The following is a 24,437-nucleotide window of genomic DNA, read 5'->3' as shown; positions in this document are numbered from 1 at the left end:
TTCATGTGGAAAAAGATAGTTCACTTCTTAACAAAATAAATCACTTTTGTGATTGCCAATCTGACCTCTTTGAATTAGGAAAATTCAAAGTGAAAAATGTAATTATCACCCTGGAACAATCTGTATACATCTGGAGCTAATTCTGGCTTCATTTTTCACATCATTTTTCACACTGTGCAACATCTTATAGAAATGCCATGGGACTTTTGAAGAACTCATAAAAAATGTGAAGGACTTCAAATAACCAATAATGTATTTTATTCAAACAAAAACCTTGAAACTATCTGACTTTTGCAACTTACTCTACTAAGTAAGCTTCATATCCCATCTGATGGGATTAATATTAAACAGCACTGTGACATACATGACAAATAGGTGTATTAAAACATGTCATTCCTTTATCTTTTCAGCTTCTGCATTCAACTATGTAATATACTATATCTGAAATAGCTTTCCTGTATCAAGAATGCATTCAATTCTTTTACACTAGAAAGTGAAACTTCATGAACAAAATTCACCTATGAAAAATTATATCACTATAAACAATAGTCTCATACTGCTGTGAAGAAACATATAAAACTGCAAGCAAATGCTTCTTAAAAGTAAGGGTTATTTCATATCAGTACAAAAATGGCATATGGTAACTACCATCCCAGCAATAATCATGCAATTATTTCAATTCAGATTACTTAATGGGAAATTTTATCCAGGCAGCTTTTAAAGAAAAGAAGTTTTCTTTAAAAGATGATTAAATTACAAAACATGAATCTCACTAAATCTAAGAATAATAAGCCCACTAGAAACATAACTACTCCTCACAAGTTCATTATAAAAATCCATTAAGTATAATCTCTAGAAGTAATTGTTCTTATTGCATTTTATTGACAATGCATAGTATTGATTTTTCACACCTTCTATGATTCTTTAATTTGTATTCATGAAATGTCCATCAGCACAGTCTAAGTAAATTTGGCAATATAGACACTAAAATGAATAAATCGATGCAAAGAAACATTAATTTTGCATTATCCTTATTCGTCAGGCAAGTAAACCATGAGAGTTGTAAATGAAGGTCAAAGGTTTTGAAATGGGTCAGAACCCTTGACCTCTAGACCAATATCCTTCCTATTAAAAAAGGCTATTTTAAAGTTTTAAGTAGGGGAATTTACTACCAGCAAGATATCATTTTTAAAAGGTTACAAAGAAAACTCTCAATAAAAACATTCATCTATTTAATTGAAAAACAAAAAAGAAAACATTACAGGATACATGATTTTAATGTATGTTTTTAAGAAATCATTAAAATTTACCACATGAGATATAAGGTTCCTGACACTGAAAGTAATTTTGCTTTTAGAAATTTATTTACTACATCTTATGATGGCTGACATATTTTGTTGATGTTTTCCCAAATCTCTTCTGCATGTCCAAAATAATTAGCAATGACAAGAATTCAAAATTATTTATTACTCATTTTATAACCTCTGCACAAAAGGGAAGTAAACCCACTATTCCCAGGAGAGTCAAGAGTGGTACTCCACAAGATACAGAAATAAATCTGTTTCTATAGCCTTAATACACACAGCAAAAATATTCAGCCATCTCAAGACCATTTGATCTGAACATTTTTAATGTGACCCTAAAATGCTGTTTCTATTTCATCTATCCAATTTATCTCCGTTCTAACTTCAAAGTTATCTATTAGTATCAAAGACAAGGAGTAATTCCCTTGTAATACAAATAACATTATTTTAAAACTCCAAACTCTATTATAACAAAAATTTCTAATAAAACCATTATAATTTCCTTGTAAAATAATTCATGTGAGAATTCACTTTTAAATCAACATTATTCTTGTCACTCACCTGTGAACACAGTAGCATAACCAACTCCACAACTGAACTACTGGACTTCATGCAAACCAAACCTATTTTAAAGAGAATTTTAAAAAATTACAAATAAACAAATATGAGGAATTTATTTGTTATACAATTTTGCCCAAATTGGGTTTTAATATAAAATTTAACATGTCTTGATAAGAACCAAAAACATACACATTTTATGAGTAAATAAGGTACTCTGTAATTACTTTAAACTTGGCATCAAACCAACCAAATTTTTTTATAAACTATTTCATTTCAGCTTTCAAACTACTAAAACATTTGTTACAACTTCATATATAATGACATTTCACAATACTCAAAGAAATGTGCACAACATATGCCATATTGATCAATATCATCTACATTTAGTTTTGGGGAGAGGTGACTGTTATACATGCAGAGAAGGGAAATGGCTCCCTGACCTTTGCTTTCTCCACCACACTCTCTCCCTTCAACCCTCTAGCTATCAATCAAGTTTCCATTTTGTTTCATGGCAGCAGACATCCCAAACACTCTTATTAGTACCTTGACCTGTGACCTCACACTAAACCTTAACAGAAGTGCAAGCCGTTGTCTGTTATATATTCTTGATTTCTTATAAATAAATTCATTTACATTTGCTCTTCTATGTTTCATTTGGGTTCACCAAAAATACCTCAGGAAGGAAATGCTATACAATTATCTGAAGAATTCTTTAGTTTTGATTACCAATTAAATCTAAAGTAGTTAACTCAAAAAACATTTTGTAACAGTAGCTTTAAAAAGCAATGCCAATAAATAAAGGCACTAAATTACTAAGTTACATTACTAGTAATCAGAAAAATTGTAATTTTTTTTCTACATTGTTCTAGGCAAACACAAGTTAAGTTTCCAGGGATTAACAATTAAAATAATTACTGGTGGCCCTCACACAATTTACAGAATTACCTTCTATCTTTCTTAGAGGCACCATATCCCATTTAATTCCCTTTCTTTAGTCGCCTTGCTCTAGTTCTTTCTTCTTCCTTATTTTAGTCATGATCCCTCATACCTTCTGATGACACATGTTGGCATTCTTCAGCCTTACAAACAACATTTAAGTTAAACAGGTTGCTCACTCCCTTTACCTTTTAGAAAAGTTAGAAACATTTTTTCTAAATGTCTCATGGTTTCATTAAGCAAGCAGGTCACTAACTAAATTGTGTTTTCCCTACAGATATGAGGAGTATACCTCCTCTGACAAATGACATGGCTGAAAGAAAGGGCACAGCAATACTCCACTCTTCATTGCTGGTGAAGCCCTCTCCTGGTCTGAAACCTTGTCAATTTTCATAGAATATAACCTAACTACAGGAAATTCCATATATTCTATCTAATAATAGACAAACATGGTAATTGACCATACCTTTGCTACACCTCCCATTGGCTAATGAGCATGATATGCAAATTAACCACCAAAAAAGATGTCAACTAATTTGCATACTGCAGGCAGCGTGGGACAGCGTGAACCACCAGCACACTGCCATCCAGGGCAGGCCCGGCCCCGCCTTGCCGCCCAGGACCTGATTGGCAGGTCCCGGGCGGCAAGGCATCCCCACCCCAGAAGCCCCAGGAGCTGGCCCCACCTTGCCACCCAGGACCCAACTGGGTCCCCGGCAGCAAGGCAGGCCGGATCCAGAAGCCCCAGAAGCCAAGACAGATTATGAGGGTGAAGCAAAAACAAAACCCACTTTAAATATAAAGACACATATAGATTAAAAGTAAATGAATTAAGCTGCAGCCTGTTTTGCTCAGTCAATAGAGCATTGGCCTGTGGACTGAAGGGTCCCAGGTTCAATTCCAGTCAAGGGCATGTACCTCAGTTGCTGGCTTGATCCCCAGTCCCTATCAAAGCATGTGCAGGAGGCAACCAATCAATGTGTCTCTCCCTTTCCCTTCACTCTCTCTAAAATTCAATGGAAAAATATCCTTGGGTGAAGATTAACAAAAACAAAGTAAATGGATTAAGTAACATTAAAGAGATTATAGAAAAATATATTCCAAATTTTGTTAGTTGTATATGGTTATGTTTAATTTATTAACACCAAGAAATTGGGTGAAGGGTACATATAATATGCTGTAGTATTTTATAGGTTTTTTTACATGTATGAGATTATTTCAAACTAAAAAATTAAAAATTAATAAAATATTAATTGAAATGTATCTGCATTACATGAAAAATCTAATTGCTTCTAGATAATTTATTAAATTGTGCTAAAATTTACAAGGGTTCAATTAAAAAATATCTTAAATCTAAATGATATAATAGAAAATATACAATAGTGGAGTTATAAGCACTTATCTGAAAACTAGAGGCCTAATGCACAAAAATTTGTGCACTCGGGGGTGGGGGGGTCCCTCAGCCCAGCCTGTGCCCTCTCGCAGTCTGGGACACCTTGGAGGATGACCACCTGCTGGCTGAGGCCTGCTCCCCAGGGGGATTGGGCCTAAGCTGGCAATCAGACATCCCTCTGGCAGCCTGAAGCCCTCGGGGGATGTCCACTTGCCAGCGGGGAGAAGACCTAAGCTGCAGTCGGACATCCTTAGCGCTGCTGAGGAGGCGGGAGAGGCTCCCACCACCACCACTGTAATGGCAGCCATCAGCCTGGCTTGTGGCTGAGCAGAGCTCCTCCCATGTGAGCGCGCCCTGCCATCAGAGGGCAGCTCCTGCATTGAGCATCTGCCCCCTGGTGGTCAGTGTGTGTCATAGTGACCAGTCATTCCCAGTCATTCTGCTGTTAGGGTCAGTTTGCATATTACCCTTTTACTATATAGGATAGAGGCCTGGTGCATGGGTGGGGGCCGGCTGGTTTGCCCTGAAGGGTGTCCCGGATCAAGGTGGGGGACCCGCTTGGGTGCCTAGCCAGCCTGGGTGAGGGGCTGATGGCTGTTTGCAGCTGGCCACACCCCCTTTAGGGTGGGGGTCCCCACTAGGGTGCCTGGCCAGTCTGGGTGAGGAGCTGAGGGCCATTTTCAGGCTGGCTGGGACTGAAGCTCCCAGCCTCTCCTTTTTATCTTTTTCTTTTTTATTCTGGGATTTTATTTACCTTCTATAATTCAAACTTTGTTGCCATCACTGGAGCTGAGAGCTGGCTCTTGCTTGCTCCAGCTCTGAGGCCACAGCCTGCTGAAAGCAGGTATCTGGGGTGTGTTTAGCTTCTATAATTGAAACTTTGTTGCTTTTGGAGCACAGAGCCGGGCCGCGGCAGGTGGGGAACCTTGGCTTCCTCCATCACTGGAGCAAGCAAGCCTCCTGCTCGCTTCAGCTGAGTGGCTGCCGGCCGCCATCTTTGTTGGCGGTTAATTTGCATATCACCCTGATTATCCAATGGGAAGCGTAGCAAATGTATGGTCAATTACCCTTTTTGTCTTTTATTAGATAGGATAAAAATTTAAAGAAGTGAATTTAAAGAAGGGATTAGCCAAAGAAAATATATGTACAACCCATGGACACAGACAACAGTATGGTGATGGCCAGAGAGAAGTGGGGGCAAAAGCTGGGTAGAGGGGGTAAAAAGGGGGATATAGGGACATCCTATATAATAATAATAATAAAAGGCTAATATGCACATTGACTGAATGGCAGAATGCCCGGTTACTATGATGCGCACTGGCCACCAGGGGGCAGATGCTCAATGCAGGAGCTGCCCCCTGGTGGTCAGTGCACTTTCATATGGGGAGTGCCACTCAGCCAGAAGCTGGCTCATGGCTGGCCAGCGCAGTGGTGGTGGCAGGAGCCTCTCCCACCTCTGTGGCACACTAAGAATGTCCAACTAAAGGTTTAGACCCGATCCCTTGGGGGCCTAAGCCTTTAGTCGGACATCCCCCGAGGGCTCCCTGGCTGCCAGAAGGATGTCTGATTGCAAGCTTAGGCCTGATCCCCCGGGCAGTGGGCCTAAGTCGACAGGTGGACATCCCCCAAGGGGTCCTGGACTGTGAATGGGTGCAGGCCTAGCTGAGTGATACCATCCCCACACAAGTGCACAAATTTTTGTGCACCAGGCCTCTAGTTTCAACTATAAAATCCACTACTTCCAGCAAGTAAATTCAGATTTTTCTACAAGTACGTAATTATTCTTATTGCTCGATTCTAGTGTTATCAGAATTGCTACCAACTTTCGTTTTACAGCATAGTATTTGGGTTGTCATCGGGTACAGGGCTTTTCTATCTACTCAGATAATGAACAATTATAATAAAAACAATCTTGGGCCATCCAAAGTTTTAAAGTTACAGGTGACCTTTTGTCCCCTTTACAAAAGATCATAGCTTAGTTCAGTATTTATAGACATAACAATAATTATACATTTTAGACTTATTTCTCAAAATAAAGGTTAGCAAACCAGAAGGTTGATGCTACGTAGTTGGATGTGAAGATTCAGCAACAAGTATATGCACTACTCAGTGAGTTGATAGTAAAATGTCAAATATCATTTCATAGTTTGATTAAACAATTCATACGTTTACTGGAGTGGGGTTTTGTATATTTGTAAAAGATGGGGAGTGAGCCAGGATGGATATAGTACGTTAAGTTTTAAATAAGAAAGAGCGTCAGAAGATGAAAGATACCTTATATTAGAAAGATACCTTATATTAGAAGATGAAAGATACCTTATATTAAGCTCCCTGCCCAGAGGGCACTGACACCGCAACCACAAATGTAGAACCTTGGGAGTGTATAAACAGGAAATAATCCCAATAAAGGACTGTGTCTGAGATTTCACAATTTAATCACATCTCTATTTTTTACCTAAATTTTTGCCTTTGAATGACACTGGCTGCATATATGACAAAGCAATAATGAATTATAAACCACTAAATCCAGTCTTCAGATTTACACTCATACTCTAAGAGTTATCCAAAGGAAGACCATAAGACAACATTTGCAGTCAAGTTGTAAGTTGTTGCAGAAGTATCAATTTTTATTTCATATACACACACATCCTATTATTGTACCAATTATTAGAAAGAGAACAAGTTAATGTAGGCTCAGATGTCTGACTAAGCCCATCATCTCACCTCCCTAAAAGGCTCCCAGAATGAAAGTTGGGTTCGGTTTGGTTGTTTTATTTTTGGTTGGTTTTTCAAAATATGGAATTTTAGTCTCTTCAAAGAAGACAAACCCAAGTTGCTAAGTCCAGAGTTTTACACTCTTCTGGAGTTTCATAACCAAAAACCACTACAATTTCTTCACCAGAGACTATTTATCCCACCTCTATTACCATTGTTTTTCCTTATTATTAAACTCATAAATATTAAATGATTTACTGGATATTAAACTAGCAACATCTAAACCCTCAGATCTACCTAAACTCTCAAGTATTCCATGAAAAACAGTCATGACCATTTATCATCTGGAATAAAACAAAACTTTTAATACAGATATAAATATAGATATAGATATAGATATAGATATATAGATATAGATATATAGATATACATTTTTTAAATTATATTTTATTGATTTTTTTACAGAGAGGAAGGGAGAGGGATAGAGAGTTAGAAACATTGATGAGAGAGAAACATCCATCGGCTGCCTCCTGCACACCCCCTACTGGGGATGTGCCCGTAACCAACAACCAAGGTACGTGCCCTTGACTGAAATCGAACCTGGGACCCTTTAGTCTGCAGGCTGACGCTCTATCCACTGAGCCAAACCAGTTAGGGATATGGATATATAGATATAGATATATAGATATGTAGATATATATACACATACACACACACATATACAAACATACACATTTTTAATCACCTTAAATAATTTACAGAAAGAATGGGATGGTGATAAACATTAGAAGTTTTAATAAGAATGTAAGCAATAGAAAATGTGTGATTATACACATGATATACTATGAAGTATTACATCTAATTAAACTTTTAAATCTAATTTCTTGTCATCAGAAAATGCATGGGATAGAGAAACCAGTAGAGGACATAACCAAGAAGCAGCAGCCATAATACCAAATCATGTAACATTCTACAGAACAACCAACCAACCAGATTTCTTCAATAGGTCAACAGCATGAAAACAAAGGGGAAATAGGGACAAACTATTTGACATTAATCTATATATATAAAAGCCTAAGTGACCAGCTGACCGACCAGTAGCTATAACACACACTGACCACCAGGGGGCAGATGCTCAACGCAGGAGCTGCCGAGCTGTGTTGACTTGGCAGCAGCAGTTCTCTGGTGACGCACCTGGAACCAGAAAGGAGGGAGGCCGATTCCTGGGTGCGTCACCTGAGAACCACCCTCTCATAATCTGGGACCCCTCAGGGGATGTCAGAGAACTGGTTTCAGCCTGATCCCCGCAGGCCAGGCCTAGGGACCCCTCCAGTGCACAAATCCATGCACCAGGCCTCTAGTAAAGACATAGGAGGCATAATCAAATGCAATAAATTGATTTTGTTTAGATCTTAAGCAGAAAAAATAAATTATAAAAATACATCTTTTAAATTAAAATGAATATGAGCTGAGTACTAGATGACTTTATGGAACTATATTATTAATATTAGGTGTTATAGCAGCATTTATAATTATGTAAGTAAATACCTTTGTTACATGAATTTATGAATTATTTAGGGGTGAATCAACATGATGTCTGGGATTATTTTAAATACTAAAGCAAAAAAAGGAGGTAAATAAAACAAACTACTGGGCAAAACAAAGACAATTCTGGTAGTTGGTAATAAGTTCACTAATATTGAATTTTCTACTTTATAATATTTAAAATATTCGCTTAAAGTTTATTAATTAAAAAAAAGTTTTTTTTTTTAATTTAAAAGTGATGACTTTACCAGTGCCTGGTCTCACAGCTAGTCCCTAGTAAGCCAGAATTAAAACCAAGGTCTCACACTAGCTGGCTTGGCTCAGTGATTAGAGCATCGGCCTGCAGACTAAAGGGTCCCGGGTTCGATTCTGGTCAAGGGCACATGCCTGGATTTTGGGCTCAATCCACACTGGAGGTGTGCAGGAGGCAGCTGATCAATGATTCTCTCTCATCATTGATGTTTCTCTCTCTCTCTCTTTCTCCCTTCCTCTCTGAAATCAATAAAAAGATATTTTAAAAAATAAATATAAAAGGTCTCTTGCCTTTTAGACCAATGCTTTTTCTACCGTACCACACTGCAATCACCTCTACTCAAAACTTTTCAGTTACACTCTTTAATATTTGAAGACATTTACTAGATGGCAGGTGCCCTATGTAAAATGTATAAAAACACCACCCAAAAAATTACAACCTTAAATATGTACACAAGTTACATAAAAATTCTTACATTTGTTTGCTGCTTTTATGAACACAGTCCAATGAGTAGGCACTGCTCAAGTTTATAGCTGATTAATAATACACCATCTTCCTTATTATTTTATTAGATTTCACCAGTAAAAAGTTGACTAAAAATGTTGAGGGATCGTGAATTGGCAAGTTTACTACTTCTGAGTATCTAAGGTGATCCTATTTTGTTGGGTTTACTATAAAATTCAAAAACCAACTAAAAAACAACAATGTCTTGCTACACCAAGAGGCTATAATTAATACATTCAGTTTACAGTAATGAAATAAAATATAGATAAGTTGTCACATCACTTTAAAAAATAAATATTTGATATGTGAAATATAATTTAGGGAAAAGCCCTTCTATTTTTCAATTCAATCCCTTTCAAATTGTATTACTTACTTAGGTCAAACAGTTTATGGCTAAATAAATTATGTCTTGCAGCAGGTAAAATAAATTTTCACCCCAAACTTAATTAAACATTTCTAAAACCTAAACTTTCTTCTTCAAATAAATTCAATGCTACTATCTGACTATATGGAAACAAATTGTTCAGCACCAATTCCATACACATCTGCAGCAGAGATGATAATGAAATTTTCAGATTAGGAGAATCTAAGTATCTAATCCTAAACCATTAACCATGGCACAGACAAGCCAGATTTAGATTTAGCAAACATCTAGTCGAAACACTTTTGAATGCAAAAATCAATTTCACATTATCACTGATGAAAATCCTCTAGGTTCTCCTTTGAAAAATTAGTTATGAGATGAAGACTGGTATTTTGAAGTCAGAGTACTAAGCTCTTAAATAGAACTAATTTTTCTCTACTGAACTGATATCTATTGTCTGAAGAAAGTAAGTTTATTTCCACTTGGTTCAGTTACCCTCTTTAATATTTGAAGACATTTACTACATGGCAGGTGCCCTATGTAAAATAAACTTTTAAAATGTCCCAATAGTCCTCATCCATTCCACAAATAGCATGGTTTTCAACTCTCTCAGTAACCTACTTCTGCATGCTATCTAGGTTAACACATTTCAAGTTTTACTATATAGAAAAGACCCAGTAATCTATGTATGATATAAGCAGGATAATGTACAATATACTGTTATTTCTAAATGTTTGTAAAAAGAATGCTACTAATATAGACTAAAAATGCATTCCTCATTTTCCTAATAAGGATCTTAAGTTCAAGTAAAACCCCAGGTAAATGTCCCACTAATTATGATAACACTAGTCTCTCCAATTCTCTATTCTCATAGTTAATTTTTAAAAAACAACAACTCTTAGTTCCTCGGCTCAGTATATAAATTTCTCTTTCATTCAAATCACTGATAAAAAATTAATAGATTAGAATAGGAGCTGTGACATATTTTTTGAAAGATAGAGACTATGAGAAACCTTCTTAAAAGTTGAAAATACTAAAAAAATTAAAAATCCATGCATCTCTTATTATCCATTTAAGTCCTTAATCTTGAAATTTAAATATGTTTATATAAAATGAAATAAAGAAGAACCACTTACTTGTTCCTTCTATAAGTAGCTCTTGTCCATGGCTACCCAAAAGTGTCCGAGAAAGAAAAGGTGCAAAATCCACAAAAATCTCACGCAGAAGGGGAGCTGCCTTTTCCAAAGCATGTTCAAGCCTCTCTGTAATACTAATGTAAAGATGTTAGGTTCCCTGAATTGTTCAGTGGAGTTTACCAATTTTCTAGTTTTTAAAATACATTTCCACAGCAATGAAAAATTAAAAGCCAACTAAAGGCTCATTATCGCTATGCATACCATTCTTTCTTCATGGACTATCCTTGTTTTATTCTGTTTTCTCTAGCCACCCCCCAGCCTTGACAAACAACCACTCCAAGAATCAGCTCTTGTTAGATGTCTTATAATTAGCCAGATCAGATCATTTGATTTTAGCCTAATAACCTAAACAAACTCTATCAAATCCTTATCATATTTGTTTATTCACCACCAAACCATCAGCACTTCCAGTTCAAGAACTGTCTTCATTTCTAAGTTCTCAACTGCAGCATATAGTAGAAACTCAATAAATGGTTATGAACCGAAATAATCAGTTTACGTTCTTTTCACTGATACCTACCTCTGAAAGAATTTGTTTCTAATATAATCTGAACAACTTTTCATTTGAAAACAGTATACTTTACTGACACATTTATAATAATTTCAATTTACACATTAATGTATTTTTGACTAAACATATATATTCATATAAATATGAATACACAAATAAACACATATATACACATACACATACATACTTAATGAGTTTAAAAAAAAAACCCTCTGCCTTTCAGAAAATTCAGAGGTACCCACACCTTTAGTTTCTAATTTATAGACCAAACATATACACAAACAGTCACTACTTACGTACTATTCACATAAGGACTACTTCCTATTCATACTACCAACTAGAGTTGCTACTGAAACCATTACCGCTGGAAAATTCTGTTGTGAATAACCATCTCTTTCCAGGTATTTACTTATCTCTTAGAGCAGTGGTTCTCAACCTTCCTAATGCCGAGACCCTTTAATACAGTTCCTCATGTTGTGGTGAACCCGAACCATAAAATTATTTTCGTTGCTACTTCATAACTGTAATTTTGCTACTGTTATGAATCGTAATGTAAATATCTGATATGCAGGATGTATTTTCATTGTTACAAATTGAACATAATTAAAGCATAGTGATTAATCACAAAAACAATATGTAATTATATATGTGTTTTCCGATGGTCTTAGGCGACCCCTGTGAAAGGGTCATTCAACCCCCAAATGGGTCGCGACCCACAGATTGAGAACCGCTGTCTTAGAGCCTCTTATACCTGACTAGAGGCCTGGTGCATGAAAATTGAAGCACTGGAGGGGGGTGTCCCTCGGCCCGGCCTGCCCCCTCTCACAGTCCAAGAGCCCTCAGGGGCGGGAGGTGACCGGCGATCAGGGGAAGGTGACGCCCATCACACGTCTGCTGCAGCCACTGCCAGCAGCACAAGCCTCAGCTGGCCCTGGTTACCTGTGCCTCGGGGGGCCCTGGACTGGGGGACTCTGGAGGCAGACGCTCGGGGTGGGCCCAGCCTTGCGGCATGCCTGCTGCCCCAGCGGGGCTAAGGGGACTGGGCACGGCCATCTTGTGGCTGTGGGCACTGCCATCTTTGAGGGCATGGCCATCTAACCCTAACCCTAACCCCTGCAGGCCTGGTCGCCCCCAACTGCCCTGTCCCTGCTGGCCTGGTCACCCCTAATTGCCCTCCCCTGCTGGCCATCATGTGGCTGTGGATGCTGACATCTTTGAGGGCGTGGCCGTCAATTAGCATATTCCCTCCTTATTGGCTGTGGGTGCTGTCATCTTTGAGGGTGGTGCAGTCAATTAGCATATTCCCTCCTTTTTGGCTGTAGGTGATGCCATCTTTGAGGGCGGGGCAGTCAATTAGCATATTCCCTCCTTATTGGCTATGGGTGCCACCATCTTTGTGACCATGTGAGGGTCAATTAGTATATTCCCTCTTTAGTAGATAGGACGGCGGTTCTCAAACTGTGGGTTGCGACCCCTTTCGGTGTCGAATGACCCTTTCACAGGGGTTGCCTAAGACCATCCTGCATATCAGATATTTACATTACGATTCATAACAGTAGCAACATTACAGTTATGAAGTAGCAAAGAAAATAATTTTATGGTTGGGTCACAACATGAGGAACTGTATTTAAGGGGCCAGAAGGTTGAGAACCACTGAGATAGGATGATACCACAACTGCAAGCCTAAACTTGAAGCACCTAAAGTGACTATATTTGTGGAGTGCTATGAATTTTCCAGCTGTGGTAAGGATTAAGAACTCAGCCACGAGGGTTCTAGTGGTGGAAAATAGTCGCAGAATTCCAAATTAGAATTTAAAATATATTCCCAATTAAACAACACTAATGACAGGAAAAAAAAAAATCCTGTCTACAATTCAATATTACTGTGGCTTTGGTTGACTGGCTATAACTTCTTTTTTTATCAGCAATTTATTTATGGAAGAGGAACAACAAATTTTAAACTTTCAGTTTACAATCCTATGAAAAATAAGCCACAAGCTATTATCTGTGTAATTAAATATTTGCTATGCATGTAGCATTTACTAATCACAAACAGCCACTTCTCCTACAACTTTTACATCTCATCTTTAAAGAGGTGGGGGATCTGCAGGAAGCAGCTGATCAATGTTTCACTTTCACATGAATGTTTCTCTCTCTCTCCCTCTCTCTTCCTCTCTTTCTAAAAGTCAACAAAAAAAAAAATAAAACCCCTAAATATTTTCAAGTTACTAAATGTCATGTAAGTTTTTAAAAATAGAAACAACATAATTTTTTTAAGTAACTATATGTAGACATTTTTAAGTAATAAATCACAAACATCCAGATCAGTAGTTTGAATACCTCATATTTGAAACTTGGTCCTGTGGAACTGAACCAACGGCTGGAACTGAGGGCAATTTTGCATTTGATGATCTACCACCTATAAAAGAAAATAACCATTTATAGGAATTTTTTTTTTAGATACAAGGTTCAAACAAAAAGGATAACTTTATACCAAGTCAATAAAAAACATATTATAATGCATTTTTAAACACCCTTTATAATTTGGATAACATTAAAATCTACCAGTTAACAAGCTTTTTAATTATTTAATAAACAACAAGCTTTTTAAGCAGGTACAAGTTCAATTATCAAGCTGACTAATCCTTCGTCCAACCATTGGATGAACGGTAATAGAAAAATAAATTATGACCAGGTTGGGGTCACAATTCTTTCTATTCAACACCAAGTGGCAACAGAGATTTATAAGTAGAAACTTTTTTTAATTGAAGCAAAAGACAGAAACAATTCCAAATTTAGCCTTAAATAGGTATTACCTCCATTACCATAAAAACTGTCATTATTCAGTCAACAAATAACTTCTGCCATATCCTGACTATTTCTGAGTCTAGTTTAGCAAACACAACCCAGTGAAGACCTAAGAAATTTTTCTTAAATTTAAACAATTTATAGTCCCTAATTTGTGTCCTCACTGCTAAGTGTCCAGTCGTCCACTCAAACAATCAAAGCATACTATGCTAATGATATGCTAAGGTTGCTCAACCGCTCGCTATGAAGTGCACTGACCACCAGGGGCCAGACACTCTGACCAGTAGGTTAGCTTGCTGCTGGGGTCTGGCCAATCAGGACTGGGTGAGACGGGCCGGACATGCCCTGGAACCCTCCCGCAGCCCCTCCCCAGCTGGCCAACCTCCTGCATCCCTCCTCAGCCTTGATCATGCACCGGTAGGGTCCCTTGGCCTGGCCTGCACCCTCCCACAATCCGGGACCTCTCAGAGGATGTCAGAGAGCCGATTTCAGCCCAATAACACTCAACACAGGAGCTGCCCTGGGCCTAAGCCATAAGTCGGACATCCCCAAGGGCTCCTGGATTGCGAGAGGGCACAGGCCGGGCTGAGGGATACCCCCCCTTGCACACGAATTTTGTGCACCGGGCCTCTAGTTAGTATATACTCTGTTATTACATTTGTCACACTGTCCATCAATTAAATGTTTAAATGTCCTTCTTCCTACTGTGCTAATTTTTTTTGAAAGCAGAGGCCTCATCTTTTCATCCCTATAACTCTATAGCCTAGAGCAATGGTCGGCAAACCGCGTCTTGTGAGCCACATGTGGCTCTTTGGCCCCTTGAGTGTGGCTCTTCCACAAAATACCACGTGCAGGCACGCACGTACAGTGCGATTGAAACTTCGTGGCCCATGCGCAGAAGTCGGTATTTTGTGGAAGAGCCAGTATTTTCTTGAAGAGCCACACTCAAGGGGCCAAAGAGCCGCATGTGGCTCGCAAGCCGCGGTTTGCTAAGCCACAGTTTGCCAACCATTGGCCTATAGAACTTGATACGAAGGTCCTCAATTTGTTAATTGCAGAAATTATTCCTTTAATCATTCCCATCTCCCATATTTTAGGTCAATCTTCCCTCCTGGTATATACATTTCTATTTCCTACTGTTTTGTGTCACTACTGTTTTGTTCAAACTACTGTGAAAAATGAATTTCCACCATGTGATCTTTTTTTTTTAATAGCTTTGTATTGATTTCAGAGAGGAAGGGAGGAGAGAGAAACATCAATGATGAGAGAGACTCACTGATCAGCTGCCTCCTGCAAGCCCCACATTGGGGATCAAGCCTGCAGCCCAGTGCCCAGACCGGCCCAGTGCCCAGACCGGGAATCAAACTGTGACCTTCTGGTTTATAGATTGACACTCAACCACTGAGCCATGCCTGCCAGGCTCCACCATGTGATCTTATTTTACTCTCCAATGAAGACTACCAGATACCCTTAAATTGCGCTTGTATATCTATGTTGTTGAATAGCCAATTCACCCTTTTACAGTATCAAATGGTTCAAACTATTTTGTCCTATGTAAAGTCCTTATGTTTTAAACAAATAACTGCTTAAAAATTTTACTTGGCCAGAGAAAAATAATCACCCGGAAATTAAGTATCTGTTCTTTAAGAATGGATAGGTACAGAAACAAGTCTTGAAAGAGTGAGTCTAGAAGACTAATTTAGAGAAGTTCTAACAAGCTCAAGAGAGTACAGGGGGAAAACATTCCTATTTAAGAATCAGAATATATAGGATAGGACATCATTGAATTTCAGCTAGAAGTAGGACCTATAAAAACAGAGTCATTAGTTTTCTAAGGCCAATGTTAGAGAGAAGAAAAGAACGGACACATATAGTACCAAATGCCCATCTATGACACTGGAATCTAACTGGGATGGTATCCTAACAACCTGGAGTATACAAGTACAGATATGCACATCTTGTTACAGCTGCTATTCAAGAAAAGAAATTTCAGTTTCTGAGAGCAGTATCCTAAAAGGGTGTCAAGCTAATATTGGGGTAAATACAGACTGAAATCCCATTACAAATCTATAGAGAGATAGAACAAGAAATACAGCAAACATGTTGAAGCAAATGAAACAAAGAATATGCAAAGCTGATAAACAAGGAGGGAAGAGGGGCTCCAAGGATCCTGGAATCTATGCACTATCAGAGGTCAGATGCTTCTATCTGTTTTCCAAACTTCAGGCCTGGGTATCCTGGAAGCACTTAAAGGGGACAAAATGGTATGCACAAAAGATAGATAAAAGAGAGATAGAAGAAGAAATGTTCATGTGCAATGTACAGAGAAAGATGGCAGAAATAGATGAGAAGGTAGAAAAGCAAGCTCTGACATCTGGGAGCTGGTCTGATATCAACTAGGCCCACCATTCCTGGTGTTGTTAGGAGCGGGCTTAGAACCCAAACCTAGGTCTTGGTATTCTCTCATTGACTATAAACAATTTCACAAAACATCAACATTAGACAAAGTCATGTCATGACCATGACAAATCACCATAAAACAATACCACTCTATGATCATGTCCCAACAGACAAAAACATGAACTCCACCTAAATAACAAAGATAATCAAACATCCCATATCCTAATATAAATGACTACTGTTTCTCTGTAAATTACAGCTTTAGCTTTACTTAAGTCTTCCATGCTTCTAGGTAATATTTATTAGGATGTCTCATCATTGAATTACCCATGACTCCTAACAATATCCAATTCCGAGGAAAGCCTCACATCCTTCCCTTCTCCCCCAAATAACCTCATATAAACTCAGCTCCTATAATAAATCTTTTCTAACACTATTACTGAGATGCCCAGAGTTTCCTCATTCTGTGCATTCTTCCTCTCTGATCAACCATAGGTTTTTTTATCCTGGTGGTCTTTGGTTGGGGACTTGAGATAAAAACCAGGCAGATTAACAAAAAATAAATAAATAAAAATTTAAAAAATTAAAAAAATAAAAAACCAGGCAGAGAAAGACAGCAATCACAGGCTCATTTTAAAAAGAAAAGACAGAAATCTCCAAGTAAAAATTATTTTCTGTAACAGCCTATTTCATCATAAAATGCAAATTTTTACAGATGGTAGCATCTCTCAAATCAATGCATTTTACAATCAAAGGCATCTTAATAACTGTAGTCAGCCAGAAGTTGAGACCTAATTGTGATTAAACACAGTGGACAAAATCCAGAACACAACACAACCAAATCTGAGATTTGGTAAAAGCCTAAGTAAGGAAGAGTTGTGTAAGTATTTAAATTCTTTATTTTGCTAACCTACAACCTCAATATTATATAAACTAGAGGAAAAATAGTTGAATACTCTGAACATGTAGTCTGAACATAATGGTTTGCTTGTGGTGAAGATGTATACCTAAGAACTAAGGGCTTTACCGTAATTTGGTTCCAAAGGAATAAGCCATAGTAAACTATCTCCAGCACCTGCCTTCACTACCAAAGGATTCCAAATGTGGCAGTAAATGCAATTGGGTTTAAAAGTTTAGAGTTCGTATCTAAGAATTTATAATCTTGACAGTTATTTTCCCAGTATGACCACAACATAAAAACTCTGCACTTTAAAAAGCAAAAGACCCTCTTCTCCAAACCTTCTTGCATTAGACTGAAAGCAGTTGCACCAGGATGGGAGGTGCACTGACCTGGAGTAAGGTATATGAACCCAAACAATGTACAGAGGACATTTAAGTAGCAAATAAAACTAAAAAGAACTTTAAAGTAATGGCTTGGAATTCAGAGTACCTGTGTGAATTCATGGTGTCACTAAATATAGCTATATGAAAGTATATATAAAATGCATTCCTTCATTCACATATAAACAAACAAATAACACAAACACACACAGCCCCAGCTCTGTCCTGATAGGACCTGGGAGTAGGAAGACCCTAATACCTCATGTACAGATCTTGACTTCTAAATACTATATTCTCCACTAAGAGATAAATGGCTACTTCAAGATCTGTGAAAGAAAAATATAAAATGAGTATAAAACACCTAGTTTTATGTGTTTTTGTTTTTGTTTTTTATTGAATTTATTGGGGTGACATTGATTCACAAACCATATAAGTTTAAAGTATACAACTCAATAAAATATCTGCACACTGCATCAAGCACCCATAGCCCAAAGCTAAGTCTCTTTCCATCCCCATTTATCCCCCTTTGCCCACCTCCACCTACCCCCAGCCCTCTTTCCCTTTATCACTACACTGTTGTCTGTGTCTATGGGTTATGCATATACGTTCTTTTGCTTAATCCCTTCACCTTCTTTCACCAGCCCCACAACCCCCTCCCCTCTGACAGCTGTTCCATGTATCCATGCCTCTGTTTCTATTTTGTCAGTTTATTTTGTTCATTAGATTCCACATGTGAGATCAGACTTGTCTGTCTCTGACTGGCTTATTTCACTTAGCATAATAACCTCCAGGCCAATCCATACTGTTGCAAATAAGATTTCCTTCTTTTTTAACAGCCGACTAGTATTACATCATGTAAATGTACCACAGCTTTTTTTTTTTTAATCCTCACCAAGGATATGTTTATTGATTTTTAGAGAGAGGATGGGGGGGAAGGGGAACATCAGTGACTTGCCTCCATATGTGCCCTGACCAGGGATCACAAATGCAACCTCTGACCTATGATGACAACGCTCTAACCAACTTAGCTACACAAACGGTTTACACAGCTTTTTTATCCACTCTTTTTTTATCTACTTATGGGCACGTGGGCTGCTTCCAGGTCTTGGCTATTGTAAATAATGCTGCAATGAACATAGGATTGCATATATTCTTTCGAATTAATGTTTCAGGTTTCTTTGGATATATTCCCAGAAGTGGGATCTCTGGGTCATAAGGCAGTTCCATTTTTAATTTTTTGAGGTAACTCCTCACTCTTGTCCACAGTGGCTGCACCAGCCCATATTCCCACCAACAGTGTATGAGGGTTCACTTTTCTCCACATCCTCACCAATATTTGTTTTTTTGATTTATTGATGATAGCCATTCTGGTAGGTGTGAGTTGCTATCTCACTGTGGTTTTAATTTGCACCTCTCTGATGATTAGTGGCGTTGAACATTTTTTCATATATTTATTGGCCTTCTGTATGTCCTCTTTGGAGAAATGTCTATTCTAGTCCTTTGCCCATTTCTTAATTGGGTTGCTTATCTTCTTGGTGTTGAACTGTATAAGTTCTGTATATTTTGGAAATTAACCCCTTATCAAATTATCATTGGCAAATATGTTCTCTCATCCAGTGGGTTCCCTTTTCATTTTGTTGGTATGTTACAGGATATGTCAAAAGGATAGAGAAGCCAGCCTGAAGGGACTCCCACTGACTAAGCTGCAGATAATTTGAGCATCAAAATAATATAGCAACTGATTATAACCCATCCAACAAAATAGGAATCCATGAGGCCATACTGATATGATAAATTAATAATCAGAGGAACAGAATATTTAATAATTTCAAAGTACCTCCAGTAATACACTTATAAAATGGGAAAAGTAACTTTACAATATAGAAAGTACCTGACAGCTATACTTATGTCAAGTGATGAAAAATGGTCATCATTGGTAATGTTACAAATCAAAACTGTACACCATGCAATTAGATTTTCTTTCCTTATCTGTTCCATAGTATTTCTACCAAAGAAGTATAATCTGTTTCTAATTATAAGAAATAAATTAGACCAACTCAAATTCAGGAACATTAATTCCAGTTGTTTCCAATTTTTTGCCATATTAACAAATGTTTTGTATATGCTTACATAAATCTATGTGCATTCCTTTATTTTCTAACTTCCTATAAGTCAATAAACACACTTTAAATGTTGATAAACACTGCCAAATTGCCCTGAAGAAAGAATAAACAATTTCCACTTCTTTGATTACTAGTAAAATTGAATTTATTCTCTCAATTTACTGGAAACAAAACAGGAAATATAAATGAATATTTTGTTGAAAAGTCTAGAAACGATAAAGCAAAGAATCAATCCTAGATTTGACCGACATAAAAAGTGGATTTCTAATAATTTCATGTATCAGATCTCTAGGAAACAAAACAGCCGTTAATATTAACCTCTGTCCTCTATAAGAGAAGCCTGTCACTGCCTCACACCACTCACACAATTTCCTCAGGTTCAATTCAATTTCATCTGTGATTATTCTACTTGCTCTTTTAGTTAAGTAAGGCAAATAAAGTTCATTCTGGATATAGACAGACACAGTAAGGCTCTAATAAGGGGTTCTGTAGATTTAACTGATTATTAAACAGCAAGGAACTGGGACAACTTGACCTTCCTTGAAATATGCTTAGTCTTCAGGCAGACCTTGATCAATAATCAGCAGCTCTGATTACCAGGTCTCAGGAAACAGCAGAATCCAGAAATCTGGGCTGTTTGATGCCCCACAGATTTGGTTCCATTGGGGAGAGAGCATGGCAGCAATCTTCCACAATTACCCTCTGGATAATTACTAAGCTCCTACAGTGAGCATATTCCTACAAGATGAATTTACCCATAGTGAATCTCTTCTCCACAACACATTTCCTTCTCCTTCCCTTGATAATCAGTGTTCACTTTTCTTTTTACTGGGATTTTTGTTTATTGCTGACCTTTGTTCCATTTTCACCATCCTGCTCAACTGAGAGCTAATTGTACCTACAATTCTAACAAACTGAATAGAATCTATCCTAATGCATAGGATTCATTTTTAAATGAAGTTAAAGTATACATTTCTTCATATTGACAATTATTTAATATGCATATATCAATTCCCATTTCACCAACAATAGATTTCTATTTTTGCATTTTTCACAATAAAATTTCAAAGTAGTGGGCAAAACAAGGTGAAGTTGAAATTTTTTTTCACTCTTCAGTCTCAGGCATTTACAAGAGTCAGGTCCAATCATATTTCTACACAACACTCAGTTAAGTACTTCGGAGACCAAGTAGCTTTATTACACCTGCAATTTCCTTAATTGATGACACCTGCATAAATTATTGACAGCAAGAGCATCACTGAACCATGGTTGGCCACTGACTTCTATTACAAATGATTAATTAAACATTTCTGAGCTTTATTTTTCTTATCAGTGGTAATTCTTAAAGACCATGTTTACGTAGATTATATCGGACATTTTCTCTAAAAGAACTATTGGCAGTTTTTCTTAAATTTATCTGAAATTGATAAAAAAGGAACACATAAGGTCCTGTTTACTTAAAGGTAAAGATAGAAGTAATCTCAAAAAAGTGTTTGTATGAAGCTTTAGGTTGTATATGTAAAACAAAATTAGCTTTTACAATGCTAACTGACCCTAATTTTAAATGAGCTGAAATGCATGCTAAAAATCTGAATAAGACAAAGAACAATAAAATAACAAAACTACCCTAAAATTAATGTCAATTTTCAAACCTAATAGAAATTATAGCAGAAAGGGATTTTTACAGTTTGTTTTTAATCATAGGAAACACTGTACTAACAAAGATAAATGTATCAACTAGCAACAGTTATAAGAAAAAAATCACATAAAAAAATAAACAAAATAGATCAGTAATTTCATACCAAGTTGTACTTCATTCCTGCCAGATAAAAAATGTAATTTCCAAATACATTCTGCATATTATCAACTCAGATAAAAATAAAAATCATAAATTGATTGTGTTAATTTAACATTAAAATTTTTCAACAAATGATCACATATGTAAATGCAGAAGCTACTTCCAGCATGTGGAATGATACCAACTTATCTTTTCCTTATCCTTACACTGATAAACTGGCTCCTTCACACTAACAGTTTTCCAGACATTCAAAAGGACAAAAAGGAAAATGCAAATAGATCATGTGTCTAACATCTCTCCAGGGAAGAACCAGCTGATTGTTTATTATTCAAGGTCCTAAAGGATCTAAAAAATAAGGTCCTTTGCAATAAAATATCATTAAAACAAATGTCAATATTTAATTCCTAAATACTGTATTTTTAATTTTTCCTGTAGTCTCTCTTTTTCATTCTCTCTTTCCCCACGCATCCTGAGCCCGTTCAGGGAGGGAAGAGGCTCTATGCCCAGCAAAAACTCTTCATTAAATAAACAAAAAACTGTTTATTGAATGAGTAGATAGCCTCTAGGGTCAAATCTTATATAAGGCAAGGAATCAAATATTTTCTTTCAACATTAAATGTAAATGTACTAATTAATATATGCATGCCCTAATATTCTAGTAAGTAGTATAATTATTAAATTTTTCAAATTAGCAAAACCCCAGCATTTAAATTACTAAAGAACAGTCTATTTAGTTCCTTTATTAGGTTAGCTTTAATTTTGTTTTTTTGTTTGTTTTTTGTGGGGTTTTTTTTGGGTTTTGGGGTTTTTTTAACCAACTGATTCAAGTGTCTGCTTTATTTGTTAGCAAATAACAAATGGGGTGATCATTCCATTTTATCTGTTTATAAGAAGGTATTTATTAAACAATTCTCCATGGGTCTCTTATGTTTCTGTATGTCTTGCAAGAGTAGGTACTGACTGCCTTTACTCTGGATTATATATATATATTTTTGCTGGATATTTTTTTATTTGGTTATTGTCTAAAGTTTTACATATGTCTCCTTTTTCCTCGAATGACCCCCCCCCTCCCCCAGCCATAACCACCCCAGGCAAGCTCCCCCAACCCCCTGCCCCCGTGTCTGTGTCCATTGGTTATGCTAATACACATGCATACAAGTCCTTTGGTTGCTCTCTAACCACCCCCCCCCCAACCTCCCCTGCCATTTGTCTCTGGATCAATTCTTGTTCATAAAATTATGATGATCATTATACCCCACATATTAGTGAGATCATGTGATATTTGTTTTAATCATTGATGCTTTGCATCACGGTAGAAAACCATTATAGCATATTTGAAAAAAAGAGTGACAGCATCTTCACACATATTGCATTCTGGGAAATTAAGACTTTGCTGATGAGTAACTTTAAAATATCCATTTGGGTATATTTACTTCTGTTTTTTCTCTTTTAATTTTCTTTAAAATATGCCTATAATAAAAATAAAACCAAAAATAACAATATGCATATACAAAGGTATACCTTATTCTCTGATAACTATCTCTTACCACTAATTAAGGCAGATTTGCCATTGTTTTTATTAGATTATACTTTTTTCTAATAAAATGCTACAGAAGCTAAGGAATATTATTCAAAATGAAATGTGAAACTTGTATGATATTCATTATTTATATATTAACCACAGTTTTAATAATATACACTATTTTGAAATGTAAATATACAAATCCTCAATTTTTTGCATTATAAAATTATATTGGTGAGAATTTTGGCCTCACATAAAGTTGAAAAGCTCTAAATCTTTTTCTGGAATCCATGACTAACCAGTCCTGGTTTCTCTTTAATTGTAGCACTTGTAAATTTTAGAAATCGAATTTTGATATCAAAATTTCGAAGTAATTTCAACTTTTCTGCTACCAAACTCATATTTTATGTTTTATATTCACATGGTTTCTTCCAAGTAAATTTCCATTTTTGCTAATGCACCCTGTACTTTCAGTATATTTTTTACTAATCAATTACTGAATGTGAGCAGTTCATTTTTTGTTGCTACTCACTCAAAACTGAAGTCAAGGTCCACAGAGACGGGTATTAACTGTGTTTTCATATGGAGAAAACAACTAAGATCAAACCAAGACTAATAGCTAACTTCCCAGCTCAGCATGCAATTACAACAACCAATTCATCTACAAATCTTTTATTCCCAAACCCTGCCTGAACCAGAAGAAAATAAATCTATTTCAACATAGTCTATTTTTTAATGGGAAAATAACTTAAATCAAAAGACCCACCAAAAAAAACCCAAAAATCTATGAGTAAAAAATACTGAAGGCAGACAGGTAACTTTACCTGTGAGGTGTGGATACCAAGTGAACAGAAAACAGGGTAAAAGTCAAGTATGGTAGGCAAAGGCATGTAAAGTGGGGGCAGGAGAGTAAGAAGTAGGACGACTGAAAACCAGATTGGGTTACTAGATTTTTCTTATCAAGACAGCAATTAGTAGAATGGAATATAAGCAATGAACTAAAATAGAGAAACCGTTTAACAGTGACAATAAGCGCATACTAAAGTGAAAAAGGAAGGGAAGAATCAGTTATGGAAGCCAAACAAATGATAAAAATAAAGACTATCATCACAAAGAACATTTTGAATGACTTAAAAAAGAAATGAATTATTTTTAAACAAATGAGGGGGGCTAGGGAGGAAGAGGAAAGAGCTAAAACTTCTAGTCCAAAATCGAAAAACCTG

At 36.7% G+C, this 24,437-nt stretch overlaps 1 protein-coding gene across 5 annotated transcripts in view; it reads right to left on the bottom strand.

Annotated features, from left to right (window-relative positions):
• LRBA (LPS responsive beige-like anchor protein) overlaps positions 1 to 24,437 on the bottom strand; it is a gene marked incomplete at its 5' end in the record, with an annotated part of 554,145 nt that overhangs the window by 391,734 nt on the left and 137,974 nt on the right. For all 5 annotated transcript variants that reach the window (XM_081090942.1, XM_081090941.1, XM_081090943.1 and 2 more), the window contains 3 exons: positions 1,866 to 1,927; positions 10,712 to 10,845; positions 13,623 to 13,701. In XM_081090942.1, coding sequence (XP_080947068.1) covers positions 1,866 to 1,927; positions 10,712 to 10,845; positions 13,623 to 13,701 — 275 coding nt within the window. The remainder of the gene's footprint in view (positions 1 to 1,865; positions 1,928 to 10,711; positions 10,846 to 13,622; positions 13,702 to 24,437) is intronic.

The sequence above is a fragment of the Myotis nattereri genome (genome assembly GCF_964212035.1).
Source record: "Myotis nattereri genome assembly, chromosome: 5".
NCBI lineage: Eukaryota > Metazoa > Chordata > Mammalia > Chiroptera > Vespertilionidae > Myotis > Myotis nattereri.
Note: the sequence above shows the minus strand (reverse complement) of the source record. Positions and strands in the feature narration are given on the sequence as shown.